Here is a 20,076-nt window from a genome sequence, read left to right as displayed (position 1 = left end):
ATGCATTTGATATTTCTGGCCACTTTGCTCGTCAGCATCCTTTCGCCCTGGCTTCATCCATCACTAGCGTCATCCGGTACGTATTGGCAATAGCCTGCTGGCTGTTTTGTCACTTTCATCTCCTGAAATATCGCCGTTCACTTTCCGCGTCCGGCTAAAAATCATATCTGACGATGCACTGCAGGTGCAGGATGTCGCGTTTTGTAGTGTTAATTATGATATTTAATATGCGGCGTCTACAACATGATGGTGCATGAGGGCAGACTACAGCATCTCAGCATCTTTTGTTCAGCTCATAAAAAAACAGTGCTCTTTATTATCTATAATGACCACATTTGAATTAACAGTCACTGGGACTCTTTTTGGTCAAGTGCTTGATATGATCTGCTGCTGTTGTCTGAGGCTGTTTGGATCTCTATTGCATAATGGACACTGCATTTATTCTGTCTGGTGCAGAGTTTTTCCACTTCAGTAATAAGCATAGGAGCATATGAAAAGTGGATTTCAATGCAGTGAAGCAGACGATATCCAGAATTTTTGGGGGCATCTTAAACTGCGGTTTGTGGTTGTCGGTACATTGTGTCATGAAACCAGCCTTAATGAAGTGTGATCTGAAGAATTGCAATGAAGCTGTGGCCACTTGCCTTAATGTTATCAATGTGTTTCATGAATAAAGGATGACAGCTGGCTCTTTGAACATGTGTGTGTATGTGTGTAGGGCGGGGGGGAGGCTGGTCAGATTTTTTCATGTCTGTGCGGTGGGATTTCTCTTTGCAGTTTCGCAAGGAGTAGAGGACAAGGTTGAGAGGGATGCAGTGGCAGCACTGCTGAAGCAACAGGCAACTGCAGCACCTGCTACAGACAACACAACACGCCATGCAGTAGAGCATGAGATCACCTACCCCTCGCGGTTGATCTACTACCTAAATGAGGACTCAGAGAGTACCTACCATGACCTGGACACCCGGGCCAAGAACCAGGGCACAGAGGACCAGGTAAGCCAGAGAACGTGATAAATACTGGGATGTTGTCGGAAGTTATTTAGAAACACTGTTGTGATCAATACCAAGAGTGTCCCATCACTTAATAGCACACTTTTTGGAAAAGGTTTTGAAGTTAGAAATCTATATTATGACTCTGTTAAACTATTATTCTGTCATTTTGCTACACAAAGCAAAAATCTTCACATTGACAGACACACACACACAGCTCACTTCAAGAACTGGAATTATGCCAGAGTGACCATGCTGAGGGAAGGCTTTCTCCCAGTAAACCCACCAGACATCTCCATCTATCATTTAGCCACCACATCTGTTATTTGTTTGCAGTGGACAGTGTAGTTTGTTGAGTCTGGAGGAATCTTGCTTCGTAGACAGATAGAATTTATCGTATAGTTAAAAAGACCACTCTTTTCTCTCCCCTAACAGGCAATCCACCTCGCCCAGGCCAGTTTCCAGTTAGAGGCATTCGGCTCCAGATTTGTCCTGGATCTAATGCTGAACAAGTAGGTTCTCTTCGCCTAATTCATTTTAAGATGAAATCCTTGTGGCCATTAATTGTAACAAAGAGTTAGGAGAGTGAGACTGAAGATTTGTGTGTGTCTCTCTCAACAGTATCACCTGTCAAGGTAATTTTAGTAATCTTGTAATGTGTGGACGGTTGAATCTGTTTTCATCCTGTGAATGCAAGAAGCAGTGTAAACTCTGTCCCAACATTCCTGCCTCAACAAATCCACACTGACACGGTGTCCACAGAGATTATAGAAAATAATCTTGCATCAAAAGAAAGTGAAAGTGAAAAATGATTTGTGGTTGCAGAGCCATTTAGTTTTAGTTTAAACCTACAAAAGAATAAAGATACATTTTGGATTGATTATGGATGAAGTGACAGAAACCTAGCTAATGCTATAATCACGCAAAATCTAATCAAAACCAGATCTTAGAGATGACATGACACAAAGAAAATATACAGAGATGTATTAACTTTAATTAAACACCAACGAAACATCATCAAGTGTTGGAACTGTAAAACAAGCAGTTCTCAGAGGCGAAAGAGGACGTCTGGCCTGTGACAGTAAAATGACCAGTCATCCAATTGGGCAAGATAGAGACTCAATGAGGAAGCGGTATGTGTCACAGCTGACAACAGGACAGACATACAGTAACCTGTGATCCCTGCTGTAGCTGACTGCTGTTTGAAAATGATTGGGACTATTATATGTCAGATTAGTCGTTAATGCCGCGGCAGTCAAAGAAAACGTTTTCAGGGAAGCTGTAGTTGAGCAGGTCAGCATGCTTGTTGCCAGAATCCTACCTTGCAAATGCCTAAAAGCAATGTTAGTGTAGCTGCCAGATTACAACCAAGGACAAAGTGTTTTTCCGAAAGCAGACTCTGTGTCTTTATTGAGACTTAATTGGCTTTCGTCAGAGTGGGAAGAGTTAGACGCAGTTATTCTGGTGGTCTGTGATCACTGTCCCATCCAGAGACAGGAGGCTCCGGACACTCAATGATATTGATTCCTTGATTCCCTCACAAAGTAGCTGGTCCACATACGTGAAGGCTTAATGTGCATGTGTACGAGGATTTAGCAATGCTGATTGAATTTCAGGTTCCTTAATGGGATTTAAAGATGGATTCTGTTGCAAAATATTGTAATTTTATACTCTGGATGTCTGAGTGCTGTTAGATATGAAGACAGGCTAATTTGCATGGTCGGATATTCAGTCTGTGTGCTGGTATGCGGGGGTCGGTTAGCAGCAAATTAAGTCTTTTCAAATCAGAGCCATCACAGAGGAATTGTCATAAATGTAGCTCACTGTGAATGTATACATAATGCAAAGACATTGCTACTGCATGACGTGCTGCCATAAGGTGTAATTCTATCATTTTAGCTAAAGGGGGGAAAAAAGCTATAGCAGGTCACCCGAGGACATTTTATATAGTAGCTCGATAGGTGCTGACACACAGTCGTTAAGTGAAATGATTTGATGCTTCATTTCAGCTCCAACATAGGCAGCCAAAGTGCAGCTTTCAGTAATTACCTGCATCTTCCTATTGTTTAAATATATTGATAATATGGGAGATACTGGAAGCCATGTATTAAAAGTGAAAGGGTTGATGCTTGTGTATCAAGAGGGCCGGTGGGAGACAAAGTGTGACCTTGGTTCCCAGCTGTTTGCTCGCTCTGTAGGTTATCAGCGAGATACATGAGCTAACTTCAGTGTGTGCTTTTTTTTGTGTGAGAACAGGGGTTTGAATTCTGCTTGGCGTTGTAGCTGCGACAGTACTGATCTAAATATAGATAGGTCTGCAACCTGCCAATGGATGCTACTGAATCTCCTTACCTCTTACTGTACCTGGAATCGCAAATCAAAGGAAGTAGGTTTTTCCCACTGGTGGGCGTTTGTTAGTTAACACAAAGATCATATTGACTGAAGAGCCGTTTTTCCGTAAATGGGACCAGTAACTTCCCTGTAGTAGAGTAGAGTAGAGTAGAGTTCTTTCTCAGCTATATTTTCTTTGAGTGCCGATGTCTCTTCCTTGAAGTGTCTTTATTTATTTGTATGTGTTGGAGGTTTAAACAGCACCATGTGTCGACTCGCTACAGGATGCAGAGCTGCATCTGATACAGCACCAGCTGTAAGAATCCCCCCCCCTGCAGTTTTTTGGTCCTCCCTCTCTGCCTCGCCTCTGTCTCACTTTCCACTGCTGCTGCTGCTGCTGCTGCTGCTGCATTGTGGCGCTCGGCCTCCTGTGGACTGAAAGACCTCGGGGCAGGACTCCCTTCCCATGGACACAGTTTCACAGCTCTCACACGCTCTCACACCTCAAGACACCCCCCAAAAATTCCAACGGTTTACCCCCTCCGTACTCTGCAATGCTGCCCATCGCCGACACACCCACCAACACACCAGTACACTCTGGCGTGGCCCACTCTGCTCTCTCTCCCTCATCTGTCAAGCTAAAAATAGGCCTCACTCAGGAACCTCTCTCACCACGCTGCTCGTGTGTCGACTCTCCTCTCATAATGGCATAATGGTGCACTTCTCCCTCACATTGCTGCTGAGCATTACTCAAAAAATGTCTCACTCGTATAGTGTCACAAGACAGATTCATCACTTCCCATCTTTTTCTCTCCCTCTTTTTTTTCCCTGCTGCGACAACTGCTGCAACCATCTCCACAGAGAGGAGGATGTTTTTTGATTTGCAAGGTTATTCAGGAAAAAAAAAAAGCGCCATTGTGGCAGAAATTGCAGCCTCTTGAAATCAGCTGTCAGCTAACAGACTGCATGTGTGCGTGTAATGGTGTGGGCCGCTGACTCAGACAGCGGGAAGCGCCGGGAGGGCCGTTGTGTTCAAGGTGAAGCCGAAGCCTCACATTCAGTTATCACATTTGGCAGCTTTCTGATGTAGTTACTTTGTCTCTGTTCCTGTTTTCTCAAGCTCTGATCTAATTTTGGGAAATTTGAGGAAGAACCAGTGGTGTTAAAAATGTTTTACATTCTCTTTCACTTCAATAACTTTGAACTGTAAACTTACTTAAAGGCAAAATTAGTGAGTAACTGTGCTTGAGTTGAGTCTCTATCTTATTATGACAGAATTTATTTACACATCATTTCACCAACTGCAGTTTTACTCATCCTCAGAAGGGAGTGTAAGATAATTTTTCTGAGGGCAGGCGACATTTCACATCTGTGGGCAGTGCCATGTTTGTGCAGACTAATCCAGGAACTGTGGTGATGACTGGTCTTGTTTAAACGCCAACCAAAGCAGCGCTCAGTGTTTGTTTAAAACCACAATATGTGAGTCAGAGTAAGCAGAGGCAGACGTATTGTCACTGCATCATATCCTTCCATCCTAACCAACTGCAATTCCTGTGTTTTCAGTGACTTGCTGTCTTCAGATTATGTTGAGATCCACTATGAAGGGGGCAAACCTGTTCTATCTAAGGTAATGTCTTCTGTGGTTTCCACCAAAATCCACATCTTCTTCCTTATGCATGAGTCAGAGCTTCTTTTTGTTTCCCTTAGCTGGAACATTTTGTACCACTGTTTTTGTTTTGTACAGTTATGCACATTGTCGGTAAAGCGAAAGGCACAAGTTTACAAAATATTCTTTGGAAACTAAAGACGGGAACAGATGTGAGTGTTTTCTGTAAATCATTGTGCTTGTTTCTTTTCATTGTCAGCCCATCTGCAAATCGGTCCCCTCAAATCAACAACACAAATGTCACGTGTCTTCCAAAAAAGCCGCAGATACATGTAGGAGAGATCTTTGCAGGGGAGAAAGATAGAACAAGATGTACAGGAGGAAGAGTGACACACATAGATGGCTAGATAAACAGCTGAATGGATAGACTTACATAGGGAGACTGAAGCATGGAAGTGCATGATTTTTTATAGAACAGAGCAGGAGCTAGAGGGAGAAAAGAAAACAGGTTGGGGTCGGAGTGAGAGCCGATTTCTCCCGCTGCTGCTGCTGCCACTGCTGCTGCCGCCACTGCTGCTGCCGCTGCTGCTGATTCAGGCAGAGGGCTGGGCTGGGCTGGGCTGGGCACACTGTAGCTGAATCAGCAGGGTTTTGCTCCCCTGCAGCCTCCTGCTGGAGCTCTGGTCACGTGACGAGGGAGTGAAAGCACTCTGCAGTTACAGTGCAGCGTAGATGGGTGAAGTGAGAGAGAGAAGGAGAGAGAGAGAGAGAGAGAGAGAGAGAGAGAGAGAGAGGGGGAGGATGTCCTCTGTTCACCCTGGGTCTGACAGCTGAGTCACAGATAGTGCTAGGACCCATCTTGCAAATGCATTAACTTCTTACCGCACGCACACATCCTAACAGGCGTAGAGCGAACCCCCCCCCTGCAGAGATGAACCGCATATATGCCAAAGCGACATCTGCGAGACAATCTGTTACATCCTCAAAACCGCTTGAAAATTCAAGCACAAGATAATTAAGCAGAAAACTGACACATTTGCCATATAAAATAAATGGCAGATGTGTTTTTTTCCCCCTGTGTTGTGCTGCCAGTGATGCTGCTGTGTTTACGGCTGTGATGTTTCATCAGGGCTGTGTCTTCTTCCCTCAGGGCGGTGAGCACTGTTACTACCACGGCCAGGTGAGAGGGAACGATAACTCCCACGTGGCCTTATCTACCTGCAACGGGCTGCAGTAAGTGAACAGCAGAGTCGTGTTTAATCCTCCGCCGTGTTCAGAATATCTCTGGGTACACTCATCTCTGCTCCTCGGCTGCTATTGACTCACTATCAAATGGTTTCTCTCCCTTTTCTCCTCTTCTCTGCCCGGCAGCGGGATGTTTGACGATGGAGTCTATGTGTATCTAATTGAGCCCTCAGAACAGACTCATTCAATCGTAAGTTGTTTCCTTCGCCTCCAACCAAAAATTTGTATCACACAAATGTTGTTTCCCCCTGCTTCTCACGTCACGTCAGCTTCCTCCACACATGCACAACACACTCTAATCGCTTCTGCCTCTCACATTCCTATAGCAGAGGATATCCTGATCACTCCAAAGACATTCCTGCTTTTAAAGGAAGGAGCAGAGTCGTTTGCAACATGCCGCTTTCTCAGATAAAAACAATAGCATTTTTCTCATGCAGGTACATTTGAATATAAAATGCTGCCATTGCATAAGAAATAGTCTTTTAACCTCTCTGTACCATAGGTAATCATGTTCAGTCCAGTTCCTGTAATTCCCCCAAGTTTTGTGTTTTGTTTTTTATCGTTTATTGTGATCTTTTTTTTTTACTTATAGGGCTAAGCAATATCCGGATATATAACAGGGGATGAAGCATATGCGTATATACTCACGAATGATGTTCAAAAGCCATTACATGACATGTGTAAAACAAAAGCTTTTAACCAAGCGAGCAGTGTGAGTCTAGAGATGACAGTGTCCATCTGTTGGTCCAGACTTGAATATACTTCACAGGGATCAAGACCCTCTCTCTTTTTTTTTTAAAAGTATATTCTTTGGTGGGGTTTTTTTGTGTTTTATTAGATAGTGCAGTTGAGAGAGAGAGGAAATGGGGAGGCAGAAAGAGGGGGAATGACATGCAGGGAAGGGCTGCCCGATGCGGGATTTGAACCGGGGCTGCCTGCAGTGAGGACAGTAGCCTCAACACATGGGGCTGCGTAACGTACTGCGCCACTTGACGCCCCGAGACCCGCTCTCTTTTAATCCAGCACCTCAAACTAGTTACATTTTCAATTTTCCCCAGGACTCAAACTGTTTATGAAAAGAATACCTGAAAAAAACGAATAACATTCTCATCAGCCACAGCTTAGCACTGTGTTTAGTACTAACAAATGTTAACATGCTAAAATGCTGAACCAAGATGGTAAATGTATCACAAGTATGGAAAAGTTTAACATTAATGTTGAAACATCCAGTTACGTTCATAACATTCATTCGTTACACAACGTTTAATGCTGCTCAGCCGTTTCCATAGTAAACGGTGTCCCTCCCCAGCAGTAGCTCATCTACTGTGTGTATTTTAACACTTGTGTGCCTCACCCCTGCAGGATACAGCTGCAAGGCCTCATAAGCTACGAAGAGCAGCCACCCTTCATTGGAACAATGATTCAGAGGAACAGGGTAAGGATTCCCATCACTCTCATCCATCATCGGTCATTTTGCATGACCTCTTCCATCAGTCCTTCACCTCTGACCGTGGCCGCACCTCCCATTTATCCTGTCTTCCACCCTGGGTACATCATGTTCAAAAACACAATTTTAAAGTTTGTTACAACTAAAGATTTTGTTATGTTATTTGGTGAGAAAGTGTAAACATTCGAGGAATCAACTGGAATGATTTCAACAGAACTGATGTTCTCAAACAAACCAATTTATTTTTATAAAGCCTGAGATAATGTGTTTCTCCCACTTCTACCATTTTGCCAATTTATTTATTTGCTCCATGGGAAATTCTTGGCAAGAAGTTTTTCGAGTGGAAAAAATCATAATAATAAAAAAAAACACAGCACTGTGGATTTGAACCCATCAAGCAGGCGTACACAGTTGTAAACACTTAACATGTTAGTTTAAGTGTCACTCTTTCCTTGTGTGTGTGTTGTGCAGGGGAGGAAGAGCAGCTATTCTCAGAGCTGGATGACTTGGCCTGGCTGAGGCGCAGGAAAAAGCGAGCTGTGAGTGTGATCTCAACTTTGTCTGAGCTAATGCAACAAACGTCTCCCACCCTTGAATCATTATACATAAGTGGGTTTACAATAAAAAACAAAAAACAAAATAAACCCTTAGCAATAGCACATGTGGAGATACTAGTGTGACACTAGTTAATTACAGAATGAATCAACATTTGGGTCATGGGTTTAGGGACATGTCTCTTCAGGCTAACCAACCTACCAACGTAGTTTTAAAGCTTAATTTAGGAACATAACACCTTTTGCATGTTCTGTCCCTAAAGCTATGGTCGAAGTTGAGAAAGACGATGAGAAAGATTTGAGAAAAGCCCCCCCCCCCCACACACACACACATACACATGCACACACCCTTTCCCCTCTGAGCTTGTGTCGCCCTCCCCTCAGAGCCTCCTAACGACACACCCCCTCCCGCAGAGCAACAAGCCGGCCGGCATCAGCTTTGAATGCGGAGTAACAATGTTGGATTCACAAGTCACAACTTCCACAATAAAAACTAAAGATTACCTGTTCAACAAAAACTCTGCTATATCAGTATTCAGGCTCATATCTTGGCGGAGCTTTCTCCATCGGTCAAACGATGACCCGATGTTTTATTAGTTTTGTTGCATCTCCTCTTCGACTCTGCCTTTTCAGTGGCAGAATTGCGCTTTCTTTCGGCCTTTGCTGGTGGGGCAAATAGAGGCTGCTGAATTCATGTATTAAATGCTGAAGTGCTCAGGGCCTTACAAACCGCTTGTAGTTTGTGTCAAATTTAGCCAGGGGATTGGATGGAGGGTACGAGTGAGAGAGAGTGCAAATTTGAGCAAGAAGAAACTCCCATGCCGTATGGCTGTGATTGGTCAATTTCTTTGCCGGCCTGCAGCTGCTAGAGAGAATGGATTTTTCTGTTTCCTTTTGCTCTTCACATTGTGTTGGTCGTACAATTGGGTCATAACCGCCATCTAAATGATGTTAATGATAATGATCAGTCTTTCTCAGCGTCGACCATAGCTTTAACTTGATTTACTTAAATTCTTTCAATTGATATGAAAATATATCTTTATAGACATGAATCTCTGACTGTCTGGTCATTCCTGAATGTTTCTTATTTTGACTTTCAGATGCCTCGCAGTGTGTTTGAGGAGATGAAATATTTAGAAATCATGATTGTCAGTGATCACAGTATGGTATGTACTCCCTTTGAAACACATCTTTTCCCACTGTGTATTTTTTGATATATATGTTAATATTTATATATATTTTATTTATATATATTTCCCCCACAAAAGCGAACATTGTCGTTGAATGTGCCATGCTGCAATGCATTTGAATAACAAATCAGTTGTCTTTTTTTCTTGTTGTTTGTGCCTGCAGTATAAACGACACAAGACCAAGCAGCACACGAGGAATTTTGCCAAGTCAGTGGTGAATCTTGTGGATGCTGTGAGTAAACAGTTTAATGACCCCTTGAGAAGTGTGTTGTTTATCCTTAATACAGATCCAAAACTGTGCACTTTAACAAGTGTTGTTTTGTTAGCCGCACAAGCTGCCTGGCTCTAGGAATGGAAATGTCGGTCCACGCTGAAATATCTCAGAGTCATATTCCCTAATGCATTAATAGTAATGACTGGCTTTATTTCCAGTGCCACACGCAGCAACTTTTGTCATATTATCATCAGCCTCATGTAATGGAGTAAACCCTGAGGCAACTCCACACTCGTCCTTTCGTCAGTTTTTATTGTGCAGGTGTTTTCACTGTGTTGTTGCCATGTGCATTACAGTAACACTCCCCTTGTTCCTCCCTGCTCCCAGTGTGCTGCACCCCCCCGTCTGTCCCCCACAACGCAGCTCAGATTCAAACTCACACCCAGTGTTGTTGTCCTCTCCCTGTGCTGTTGCTCCTGTCTTTCTCTGCCTCTCTCTCCCTTTATCTCTCTCTCTGCATTTCTTCATTCCTCCCATTCACTGTGCTCTTCACTGGCAGATTTTCAAAGAGCAGCTACACACGCGTGTGGTGCTCGTCGCTGTGGAGGTCTGGACGGACAAGGATCAGATCCCCGTCGGCAACATGCCGCTGGAGATGCTGCGAGATTTCGCCAAGTATCGGCAGCAGAGTATCAAGCACCACGCTGATGCTGTGCACCTCTTCTCGTAAGCTCCTTATCTGAACAACATCTGTCTCCACTACTCCAAAGCACATTCAAAATTCATTCACGTTTCTAGTGTATCTTTCATTTTCTTTGTATTCATCAGTTTAGAATAAAACAAACCAACAATAACAGACTAAAAGCTGATTTCCGTTTTGTTTGTTTTTTTATTACCGGTAGGTTAAAAAAGCAGGCACTGCAAATAGTTCTTAAAGCCTCCACCTATGTTTAAGTTAACTTTTGTTATATGTTGTGCCCTCTGTGCCCTTTATTATTCTGGGTACCTAATACAATCATTATTATTGTTATCAATATTCCTAATAATTATATTGTTGTGTGCACCTCCATCATGATCTCTGCAAGTCTGCAGCCATTTCTGAAACCTAATGGCTCAATGAAGTGCAGCTGCATATAACTAGCTGACTGTAGCCTGATCTGTGCTTTGATCCTGTTTTCATGATGTTCTCTTTACAAGCTCATAATGTTCTGATCTACATATCTTTGCTACATGTGAAACCACTAGTGTCTCCCCAGGAACATCGAATTATATATCAAGCTCACTTTTTAACTTGGTGTTCACGTCTACCACCTCTTTGTCTTCCATTATTCTCGCAGAAATGTGACCTTCCACTACCGCAGAAGCAGTGCAGCGTACTTCGGGGGCGTGTGTTCTTCGAATCGTGGTGTAGGGGTCAATGAGGTCTGATCTAACTCTATAACATCTGCTATCACTCTGTACACGGATCTGAGAGCGTGACCGCAAGGTGAATAATCTGTTCTGTCTGTTGTGTCCGCAGTACGGCACCACCGGGTCCATGGCAGTGTCTCTATGCCAGAGCCTGGCACAGAATCTGGGCATCCAGTGGGACCCAGCATCCAGGAGAAGTATAAATGAAAACACACACTGTCGTCTCACATCCAGTGCATAAGTGAGCCAGGGAGGGCAGTCTATTCAGAGCCAAAATCACAAGATTCAGGTCACTCTAATTACAAAATACCTTGTGGTATTTAGATTAGATTTAGGTATAATCAAAGTACCCGTGTTGCTCATGTCAGATGTGGCTCCACTTGCTCCTAAACTCGCTGCAGTAGAATGAACTCTGAGGACAGGACAGCAGAGTCACCAACCAGGCTTAAAACCTTTGCTATTACATTTCTAAAAACAAACAAGGAAGAAAAACAATGTGACTTTGATTAGATTTATTTGGGTTACAGTCTACTAATACTATCCAATGCCTGATAAGTTCTGCTTCTTGTTCCTGTGGAGGTTGAATACACGTATCTGTTGCTTTGATCAAGTGACTGTAATAGAATTTACTGAGATTTTGAGATATGCCTTGTTTCTTTTGTCAAAGGTGGGGTTGTTATATACTTGCAGTCAAGACATCCAGACGTTTTATGTCATTTACAACACCAGATGGTACAAAAAGGTGCACGTTAATAGGACAAAACTGCCTCATCACAATTCTAGCGCCAGGAGTGACAGACGGAGAGATGTGCTGGTTACCCTTGAAAAGGTTGGCCAACCATAGAAGTCGAGTCAGGATTTAAGCCATTGGTTTTAAGATTTAAAAAAAAAAGACCACTGTGCTTAATGACGCAGAGTCATCCAACAGCTGTCATGTTAGAAATTATTATATGTTAAAAAAACTATTCTCATGGTCCCAAAACTGGTCAAACTTGAGAGGCAATGTGAGTACTGTATGTCAGTGAAAAATCAGGCACTAAATTCACTACTCATCTGTCTTTGAAATGTTAAAATGTAAATACAAAGCGTGAATGCAATATATTTTAATTAAAGATTTCATATTGAACTTATGTATAAAGTAAGTAATCTCTTTCTCTCTCTCCCTGCTTTTTCTGTTCTCGTGCTCCTTTTCACAGAGGAATGTGGTTGTGTTGACTCTTGGACTGGCTGCATAATGGAGGATACTGGGTAATTTCCAACATATCCTTAAGACGTGCACACACACAAACACACAAGAGAGAGAGAAGGATTAAAGACACTTGTTGATGTCCACTTAATAATGCATTTATCGCCACTCTGGGAGTGCGGGAATAATGTGAAACTGCAAAACCGGTCGATAAATGTTCAGTTCACATTCAGCATTGACATGACGTTCATAATTTAGAAACCGTAGACAGTGTTAAACCTGTTTGTTACACAAATTCCAGCCACGTAACCATTCAGTAGATACTTTTTTATATATAGGGGGTATATAATAGGGCTTATCATTGATACGGATATTTGATATGGATGGTCATGTAGCATGGATTAGGCACATGGCAAATAGTTTAGAAATAACTGCATTCTGACTGTATTCTAATCTGACACAGACATTTGTGAGACTATTTAAAAAACACTGATAGGTGGCAGTAAAACCTGTAAAAAAAAAAAAAGACCAACTACAGAGGTGAAAAGTAAATTAATTATCACCTGGCTTCTTGTCTCTCTTCAGTGTCCAACAACCACGGAGATTCTCCAAATGCAGCATCAGTGATTACAAGGAGTTTCTCCTCAAAGGTGGAGGCTCTTGTCTGTTTAACAGACCAACCAAGGTCAGCAGCTCCCTCTTCTGCTCCTTTCCCAACCTTGTCACAACCACCATGAATTGCACCTTGTTTTTTTTTTTTACACTCCCCTATCATTCAAACTCTCCTGTCTTGTTTTGGGCAGCTGTTCGAGACAACAGAATGTGGGAATGGATTCATGGAAACGGGAGAGGAGTGTGACTGCGGAGGGAGAGCGGTGAGTTTCTTTTCACCTCAGCGGGTCACATCCGTTTGTCGTCATCCAGTTTGTTCAGACGGGTGAAGCTTGTTTTTTTTTTTTTAGGAGTGCTACAAGGAGTGCTGCAAGAAATGTTCCCTCGCCAACGGGGCGCAATGCAGTGATGGCCCATGCTGCAATAACACGTGTCTGGTACGAGCTTGGTCTTTTCTCATCGTGTCCACAAAATTTGAATTCCTGACCTTGTGAATTTAGACTCCTTCCTCGTCTTCTTTTCTTGCCAGCTCTATCCACGAGGCTACAGTTGCCGTTACGCTGTGAACGACTGTGATATCTCAGAAACCTGCACCGGAGACTCTGGACAGGTGTTCTTATGTAGCACTCTCACTTTTCCTTGGGTCCCAACAGCTGATCTCTGTCTTTCATGTCATTCGTATTAATGTTAAAAAGTCATTCATGTTTCTCACTTTTTGCAGTGCCCTCCCAACCTTCATAAACAAGATGGTTACCTCTGCCAGGTAACCCAGGTACGCAGAATGATGATGTTGAAAAGGTTTTTACTTCTCCAACCAAGAGTAATCCTGCAGCAGAAAAGCAGTTTAAAAAAAAAAAGAATTTCCTCTCTTTGTTTTTTTTCTTTTTCTCAAACCATGTGAAGGGTCGCTGCTACAGTGGAGAGTGCAAGACCAGAGAGAACCAGTGTAAATACATCTGGGGGTCAAGTAAGATTAACATTGCTTCACATTAGCCATTCATTCCATCACCATACAACAGACTTTTGTAGCCAGGAGCTGTGCAATTCACCCCTCGTCTCTTTTTCTCTCAGAGTCTGGAAGCTCAGAGAAGTTCTGCTATGAGAAGCTGAACACAGAGGGCACAGAGAAGGGCAACTGTGGGAAAGATGGAGAGAAATGGCTCCAGTGTAGCAAACAGTGAGTTTCAAATGAAGACAGTAAGTGGTATTCCCCCTATGCAGCTTGGCAGCACACTGTCATTGTACACAGAGCCTGTGCTTTGGTTCTGCTTTATGATCTTTAATGACAAGTGAAGAGATTCAAGCTATTTTGAGGTCGACCAATAGAGGGCAACAGTCGGCTCATTGCTTCTTGTTTTATCCACTTACAGTATGAAAGTTGCTCACCTCACTCACATGCAAAATAAAGTTTCTCCTCCTCCACCAGGTAGGAGGCATTCAGGCAGGTTTTGCCTCCTGGAAGCCCATAGACCTTACAGTCGGATATCATTATTACACATAAAATAACCTTTCTATGATCTCCACTGCTGTATTTGCACATGGATGTCTCTTGTAAACTGTTCTTTGGATTCACTTACATGGTTTAACCATCAGGACCGCTTTTGTTTTCTTTTATGGATGCTTTCCACAACTGAAAACAACTGTGAAGGGATGTCAGCGAAGGAAAGGTCATAGAGAGAATTTAAGATAAATGAAAATAAAGTAAATTAAATTTGATAGACTGAAAATGAATAGGCAAATATGTGTATCAGACTCATTTACTGTAGATAAAATCTAGGGATGTTCTTGATTAAGAATGCTAATCGATTGTTAGGGAAGAGCTGAGAAGTGATGAGGTTTGTATTGAGTGGAAATCTGCTTTGTGTACAGATGTTTTTCTTGTCTTTTACAGTGATGTGTTCTGTGGTTACCTGTTGTGTGCCAACATTGGTAAAGGCCCACGTGTTGGAATAATGAAAGGAGAAATTACCACCAACTTCTTCAACTATAAAAACGGGCAGATAGATTGCAGGTAAACACACGCTCACTGTGTTCCTTTTATCTTAGGTGTCCTAGAAACTTAGAGAATTAGAGTCGGTGCTCCTGTCACTTTTGTCTCAATTGTCCTTGTAAGATTTTCTTTTAGTCCCTGCTTCTCTTCTCACCTCTCACCTGTGCTTATCTTTCTCCCTCTTTCCCTTCCCTCCCCTCCCCTCCCCTCCCCTCCATCCTCCTCCTCACAGTGGTGGCCACGTTCTTCTGGATGATGACACCGATTTAGGCTACGTGGAGGATGGGACTCCCTGTGGGCCGTCAATGATGTGCCTTGACCGCAAGTGTCTGCCCATCCAGTCACTCAACATGAGCACCTGCCCCACTGGACCTAACGGACAGGTGTGCTCTGCCCATGGGGTGAGTCTAGGTGTACCACTGACCCACAATTTACACTTTCACTCATTGGAGCAGACTTAAATGATATACTGCCCGATATACTTATCAGCTGTACATTTTGTGGTGTAGAGTTTTTTTTTTTTTTTATTTGAGTTCCAGTTGTTTTAAAGTATCACAATACCCTTTCTTTCTTTTGTTATTGGGTGTAATTACATTGTAGCTTTAGCTATTGATGTCAGCATTTTAAGATAATGCCAACCAGTAACAACTCATTTCTACATTTCTGCTTGAAAGCAACATAACAACATCTCAAAGTACCGTTGGTACAACTCATTCAATGTCACAAAAACAAGACTAAGTGGCTAATACAAAGTGTAATGTGCAGCGTTTATTTACACTTGATGCATGGAGCAGCCATGTTGGATTGCAAGCTTTGGGATACTGAAGTTCCACCAAGTTTCAGACTTGAAATCCGGATTTTAGGCTGCATTTCACGGGACGAAGCCAAATGGGAACTCAGAAAATCTGGCTTTCGGGTTCTAATGGAAGACACCATTAGTGCCGACTTGATTGTGTTCTGCCTTCAACGGACAAACGGACATGACCCGCTGAGAAAAGCTCTTACTCATTTCTGTCATATCTGTTAGAAGTCTTTGCTTGATTGAATGTCTTTACAAACCTAACCTCACAGTAGGACTGTGATTGAATTAGTCTAGATCAGTTTACACGATATACATAATCATATTTACTCTATAACTGGTCATAAGTGTTTATGTGGAGGTTCTGTATGGATGAACAGAAAGCTACGAATCTCTAATGTGAAGACATTTCTGTCATATCTGTACAGGTGTGCAACAATGAAGCCACATGCACCTGCAATGCCTCCTGGGCAGGGACAGACTGTAGCATGCCTGACCCACCTAAAGAGCCCGAAGCCACTCCGGACGAAGGACCCAAGGGTCGGTTTTCACGTCTTTCACCCTCTGACATCTGATAGACTGACTAACACATATGTTCATATGCACTCCTGCATTTATTTTAGCCAAGATGCACACTGACACATGAGTATATGCTGTATATTTTGTCATTCTCAGTCTCACTGCTAGAGCTGAGTCAGCACAGATTCCTAGACCTGAGTCTCTCACAGGTGCACTCGTGTTAAAATGGCAGCCGAAGGTGAATATGAAAGCAGTTTTACATGTGTTTCGTTTGATGCAGATGATGACATGAACTCACAATCCAGCTGTACACCTGATGGTTTGCCTACAGGGGAGACGGGGAGGTGGTTAAGGGGGTGGAAAGCGTCACACAGAGGGAACCGTGTCACTCCATCCATGGCACTGAAGCAGAAGCCTGCTGTTTGTTTTTGACAGGGTGGTAATAATGCTCCTTTTCCCTCTGCACAGTGAGCGTGGCCACTAACAGGCTGATAGGGGCAGTAGCAGGGACCATTCTGGCCCTGGGGGTGATTTTTGGAGGCACAGGGTGGGGAATAGAGTAAGCATCTTTAACCCTTTCACAGCTCTTCTTCTCATAGTGGTGCCTCAGTGTGCGGGCGGTCTCGTGAGCCGGCCTGAGCCCGTGTGTGCGTCCCGGTGGCTTTGTGTTTTCTTGTGTGTTGGTGATGACCATATAATTGTCATGTGATTGGATGTTTTCAGTGTCGTGTGATTGATTGATGGATTCCCTCCTGCCTCCTCCTCCTCTCCTGCCACTTCCTGTTGTTCCCCATTACTACAAACCTCTTTCTCCATTCTCCCTCTTCCTCTTCTGATCCCATTTCTTTCTCTTATTCTTAGTCGTTATGTGGTTGCTCCTGTGATCCTCTCCTTTCTGGGGCATGTGGGGCATTTAGATGGAAAACAGTCCTGAGAAGTGTCCCGTTAGAGACCTGGCTTGTCAGTGGTAGGCTGTGTGGTGACTGGGACCCCTAAAACTGCTCATACTGCAGGCCACATATACACATCACCTGTCAATCTCTGTTTAATTAAACCTTTACTGTGCTGGATACCCAGGGTCTAGTCTCCTGCACAACCTTAACCAGCAGACCACTGATAATCACTACATCAACTGACACCAGATAAATGTAAATACGTCCAGGGCCTCTACTTCATTATCTTCACGTTACACACTGAAGGGGGCTGAAAAGCATGCAAAATACATTTTCAGATTCAGTCATTTTACTGTAATAGTATACTTATGGTTATGTTTTCTGTTCCATGTGAAGTCGTCATTGTATAGTTACATGTTATTGATACAGTAAGTGAGTACAGAAACTCATGTCTTTTTCCCCATAACCCTTTACAGGTCCTAGTGCCACCAATCTAATAATAGGCTCCATCGCCGGAGCCATCCTTGTGGCTGCCATAGTGCTGGGGGGGACTGGATGGGGCTTTAAGTAAGCAACACGCCGCATGCCTCTCCTGTTGTAACTCTAGCATCCCTGCTGCTTCTAGACACCAGGGTTTGAGTTCCTGCTACAGAATACAGACACCAAGGTGAAAAACAGTCCAAAATAAAGTATTTCGCATTGAATAACATTTATTTAAAAATGAGGCAACACTGTGACAGACATAGCTTAACACGTACTTGTGTTCTGGTTTAAAGAGATAAGACGTGCAAAAAGGTGACATGGAGAGACGCGGGGTGTCGTCTATGCGCCTGTAGCAGAACCTCAAACTGATTGGACAGGCAGAGCTCAATGCTTAACATGCATGTTCAATGACAGACCTAATAACAGAGATTCTTACAAAAAACTGAAGGGGATGAATATTTCAAAGAGCTAAATGGTTTGAAAGAAGAAAAAAAAAGCTTGTGTATGCCTGTATTTATAAGTTCAGAGCATCCCCTCTGAAATGCTACATGTAGATTAATGTTTGATAAGATCCAAACTACAGCTTAGCCTGATGTCTTGAGCAACAGGGGTGTTACACATCTTAATCTAAATAGGCCTAAGGAGTAAACGAGAAATACAATCCTGCAGCCACCGAAGCATGCTAGGTAGCAAAGCATCATGATTGTCGCCAAAATAGAAAAGAAAAAAAAAAAAAAAAAAAAAAGTAAAGAAAGAATAAGAACCGAAACATTTCTGCATGTTGACTTGTTGATTTGGAGGAGGTCAGTTCATTGCACAAAGGCTCAGCCGAACCCAGAGTGATTTGGTCCAGGGTTGTCGTGCTCTCATCACCTCCATGATCTTTTTCTCAGTCCATTACTGTTTGAGGGTGAGACTTTAAATGGAGTGGTGAGAGCGACACAGAGAGACAGAGAGAGAGACTGAGAGAAGCCAGGACCCTTTTTGTTGGTCGCAGCCTTTGTGCCATGGCTGGCCACACCCACCTGGATGGCCAGGCTCCGCCCTAGAGCAGAGCAGGACTCTCGGACCCGCCCACACCAGCTGCCATTGCTGCCTGCTTCACAGACCTGGTACAGACACAGCGCATCGCACTGCATGAACCACGCACAGCAATAGTGCCACCCTCAACTGGCCTACTATTGGATCAGGTGCATGACAGAGTGATAGAAGCCCCACAACAAGCCACAGTACGGGGAGGTTATGCATCACTCCTGTTGTTGTATTTGTTGTTGTCCCACTGTTGTGGTAGTAGTTATTGTTGCTGCTGCTGCTGTGGTCATTCTCTATGTGGTTGTCCCCTCTTTCCCTCCTCTATAGACTATATTTTATGTTAGTTCTTTCCTCCCAGATGGTTATGTTTTGAGTGGAACTAATGTCTTTCCCATCAAAACTGGTAATGAGACATTTCTCCTACACTTCTTCACCTTGTAAACCGATGTTGCACGCACGAGCCAGTCAGCACTTGTCTGCAAGAAGGCAACAGAGGATATTTATATTCACAGACCTTCAATTTTCAGATTTATCCAGTTAGTAAGTAGACTTTATTGTGCCTTTGCTCAATAAACTGGGGCGTTTTCAGTTTTCGCTTGCTCAGTGTCGCCAACTGTTGCACAAATGAAAACATAAAAACCAAAGTAGACTGGACCCAAAATTAAAAATCACTCGTATCAATCGTAAATTGAGATAAAAGTCTGTGAATATAAATACCTTGGACTGTCTCTGCAGTCAAGGTCAAAGTGGCCAACATGGACCAGCCTTTCCTCACTTCAATGTCTTCAGCAAGTCCTCAAATACTTGCACAGATAACAATGGTGAATGATGTCATGTCATTTTCCTTGAATACAATAGTAAGTCAAAGAACTCTTTTGCAGCATTTGCTTGTGTGATCAACTGTGATCTGAGGAGATGAGTGTGGTTGCTTGTCCAGGTTGCACTAGCTTGTCTTTAACAGATGTGATTATCGCAGACACTGACTCCTGTTTCTTGTCTCCTCGCAAAGAAATGTGAAGAAGCGGCGATACGACCCCAACGCCTCAGCCATTTAAACCACGGAGAGATGCCGATCACAGATGGAACTCCTCCAAGGCTTCCTTTAGTTGGCTACCTGACAGCTGGACTGCACTTAACTGCTGCTGATCTTTGGCATTAGATTTACTTGAAAAAGACATAGTGGACATTTTAACAAATTCCATCGTAGTGACATAAGAAATGCAGCCTTTTCAACTTCACCTCACTCATGTAACAACCCAAGACCCCCCCCCCCCCACCAACACCACCACCACCCCCAACCCAAACCGCCCCCTCGCCCTTCCTTTGATCTCTAGAGTGACAGAGCTCTTCTTCCATCTTTTAGTGCCAGTGCACAGGCGTTCAGGCGGAATCCACACCACTCTCACCTGGCATGATTATCCGCACAAAGCGTGCTGCTTGCTGGCCCTCCCCTTCTCCTCCTCCTTCTTCTTCTTCTTCTTCTTCTTCTTCCTCCTCCTTCCCGGCATGAAGAGCCCTCTATACAGGGCTCTGCATGGCTACAAAAGCTATAAATATACCGCAAAAAACAATA

The 20,076-nt window shown here is 43.4% G+C and overlaps 1 protein-coding gene across 1 annotated transcript; it reads left to right on the top strand.

Moving 5' to 3' along the window:
• Nucleotides 1–19,558, top strand: adam23b (ADAM metallopeptidase domain 23b; the record flags this gene model as incomplete). Its single annotated transcript, XM_083996167.1, has 26 exons — nucleotides 1–76; nucleotides 778–995; nucleotides 1,428–1,504; nucleotides 4,887–4,950; nucleotides 6,080–6,162; nucleotides 6,301–6,364; nucleotides 7,537–7,609; nucleotides 8,093–8,160; nucleotides 9,276–9,341; nucleotides 9,529–9,597; nucleotides 10,139–10,305; nucleotides 10,917–11,001; nucleotides 11,099–11,186; nucleotides 12,186–12,237; nucleotides 12,761–12,860; nucleotides 12,979–13,050; nucleotides 13,138–13,224; nucleotides 13,317–13,397; nucleotides 13,509–13,559; nucleotides 13,691–13,754; nucleotides 13,859–13,964; nucleotides 14,679–14,798; nucleotides 15,010–15,178; nucleotides 16,005–16,116; nucleotides 17,465–17,555; nucleotides 19,513–19,558. 26 exons carry the CDS (start codon nucleotides 1–3, stop codon nucleotides 19,556–19,558), a joined length of 2,349 nt encoding a protein of 782 aa, XP_083852293.1.
• Nucleotides 19,559–20,076: the final 518 nt, after the last annotated feature.

The sequence above is a fragment of the Trachurus trachurus genome, assembly GCF_905171665.1.
Source record: "Trachurus trachurus genome assembly, chromosome: 21".
Lineage (NCBI taxonomy): Eukaryota > Metazoa > Chordata > Actinopteri > Carangiformes > Carangidae > Trachurus > Trachurus trachurus.
This window is presented reverse-complemented; position numbering and strand designations above follow the sequence as displayed.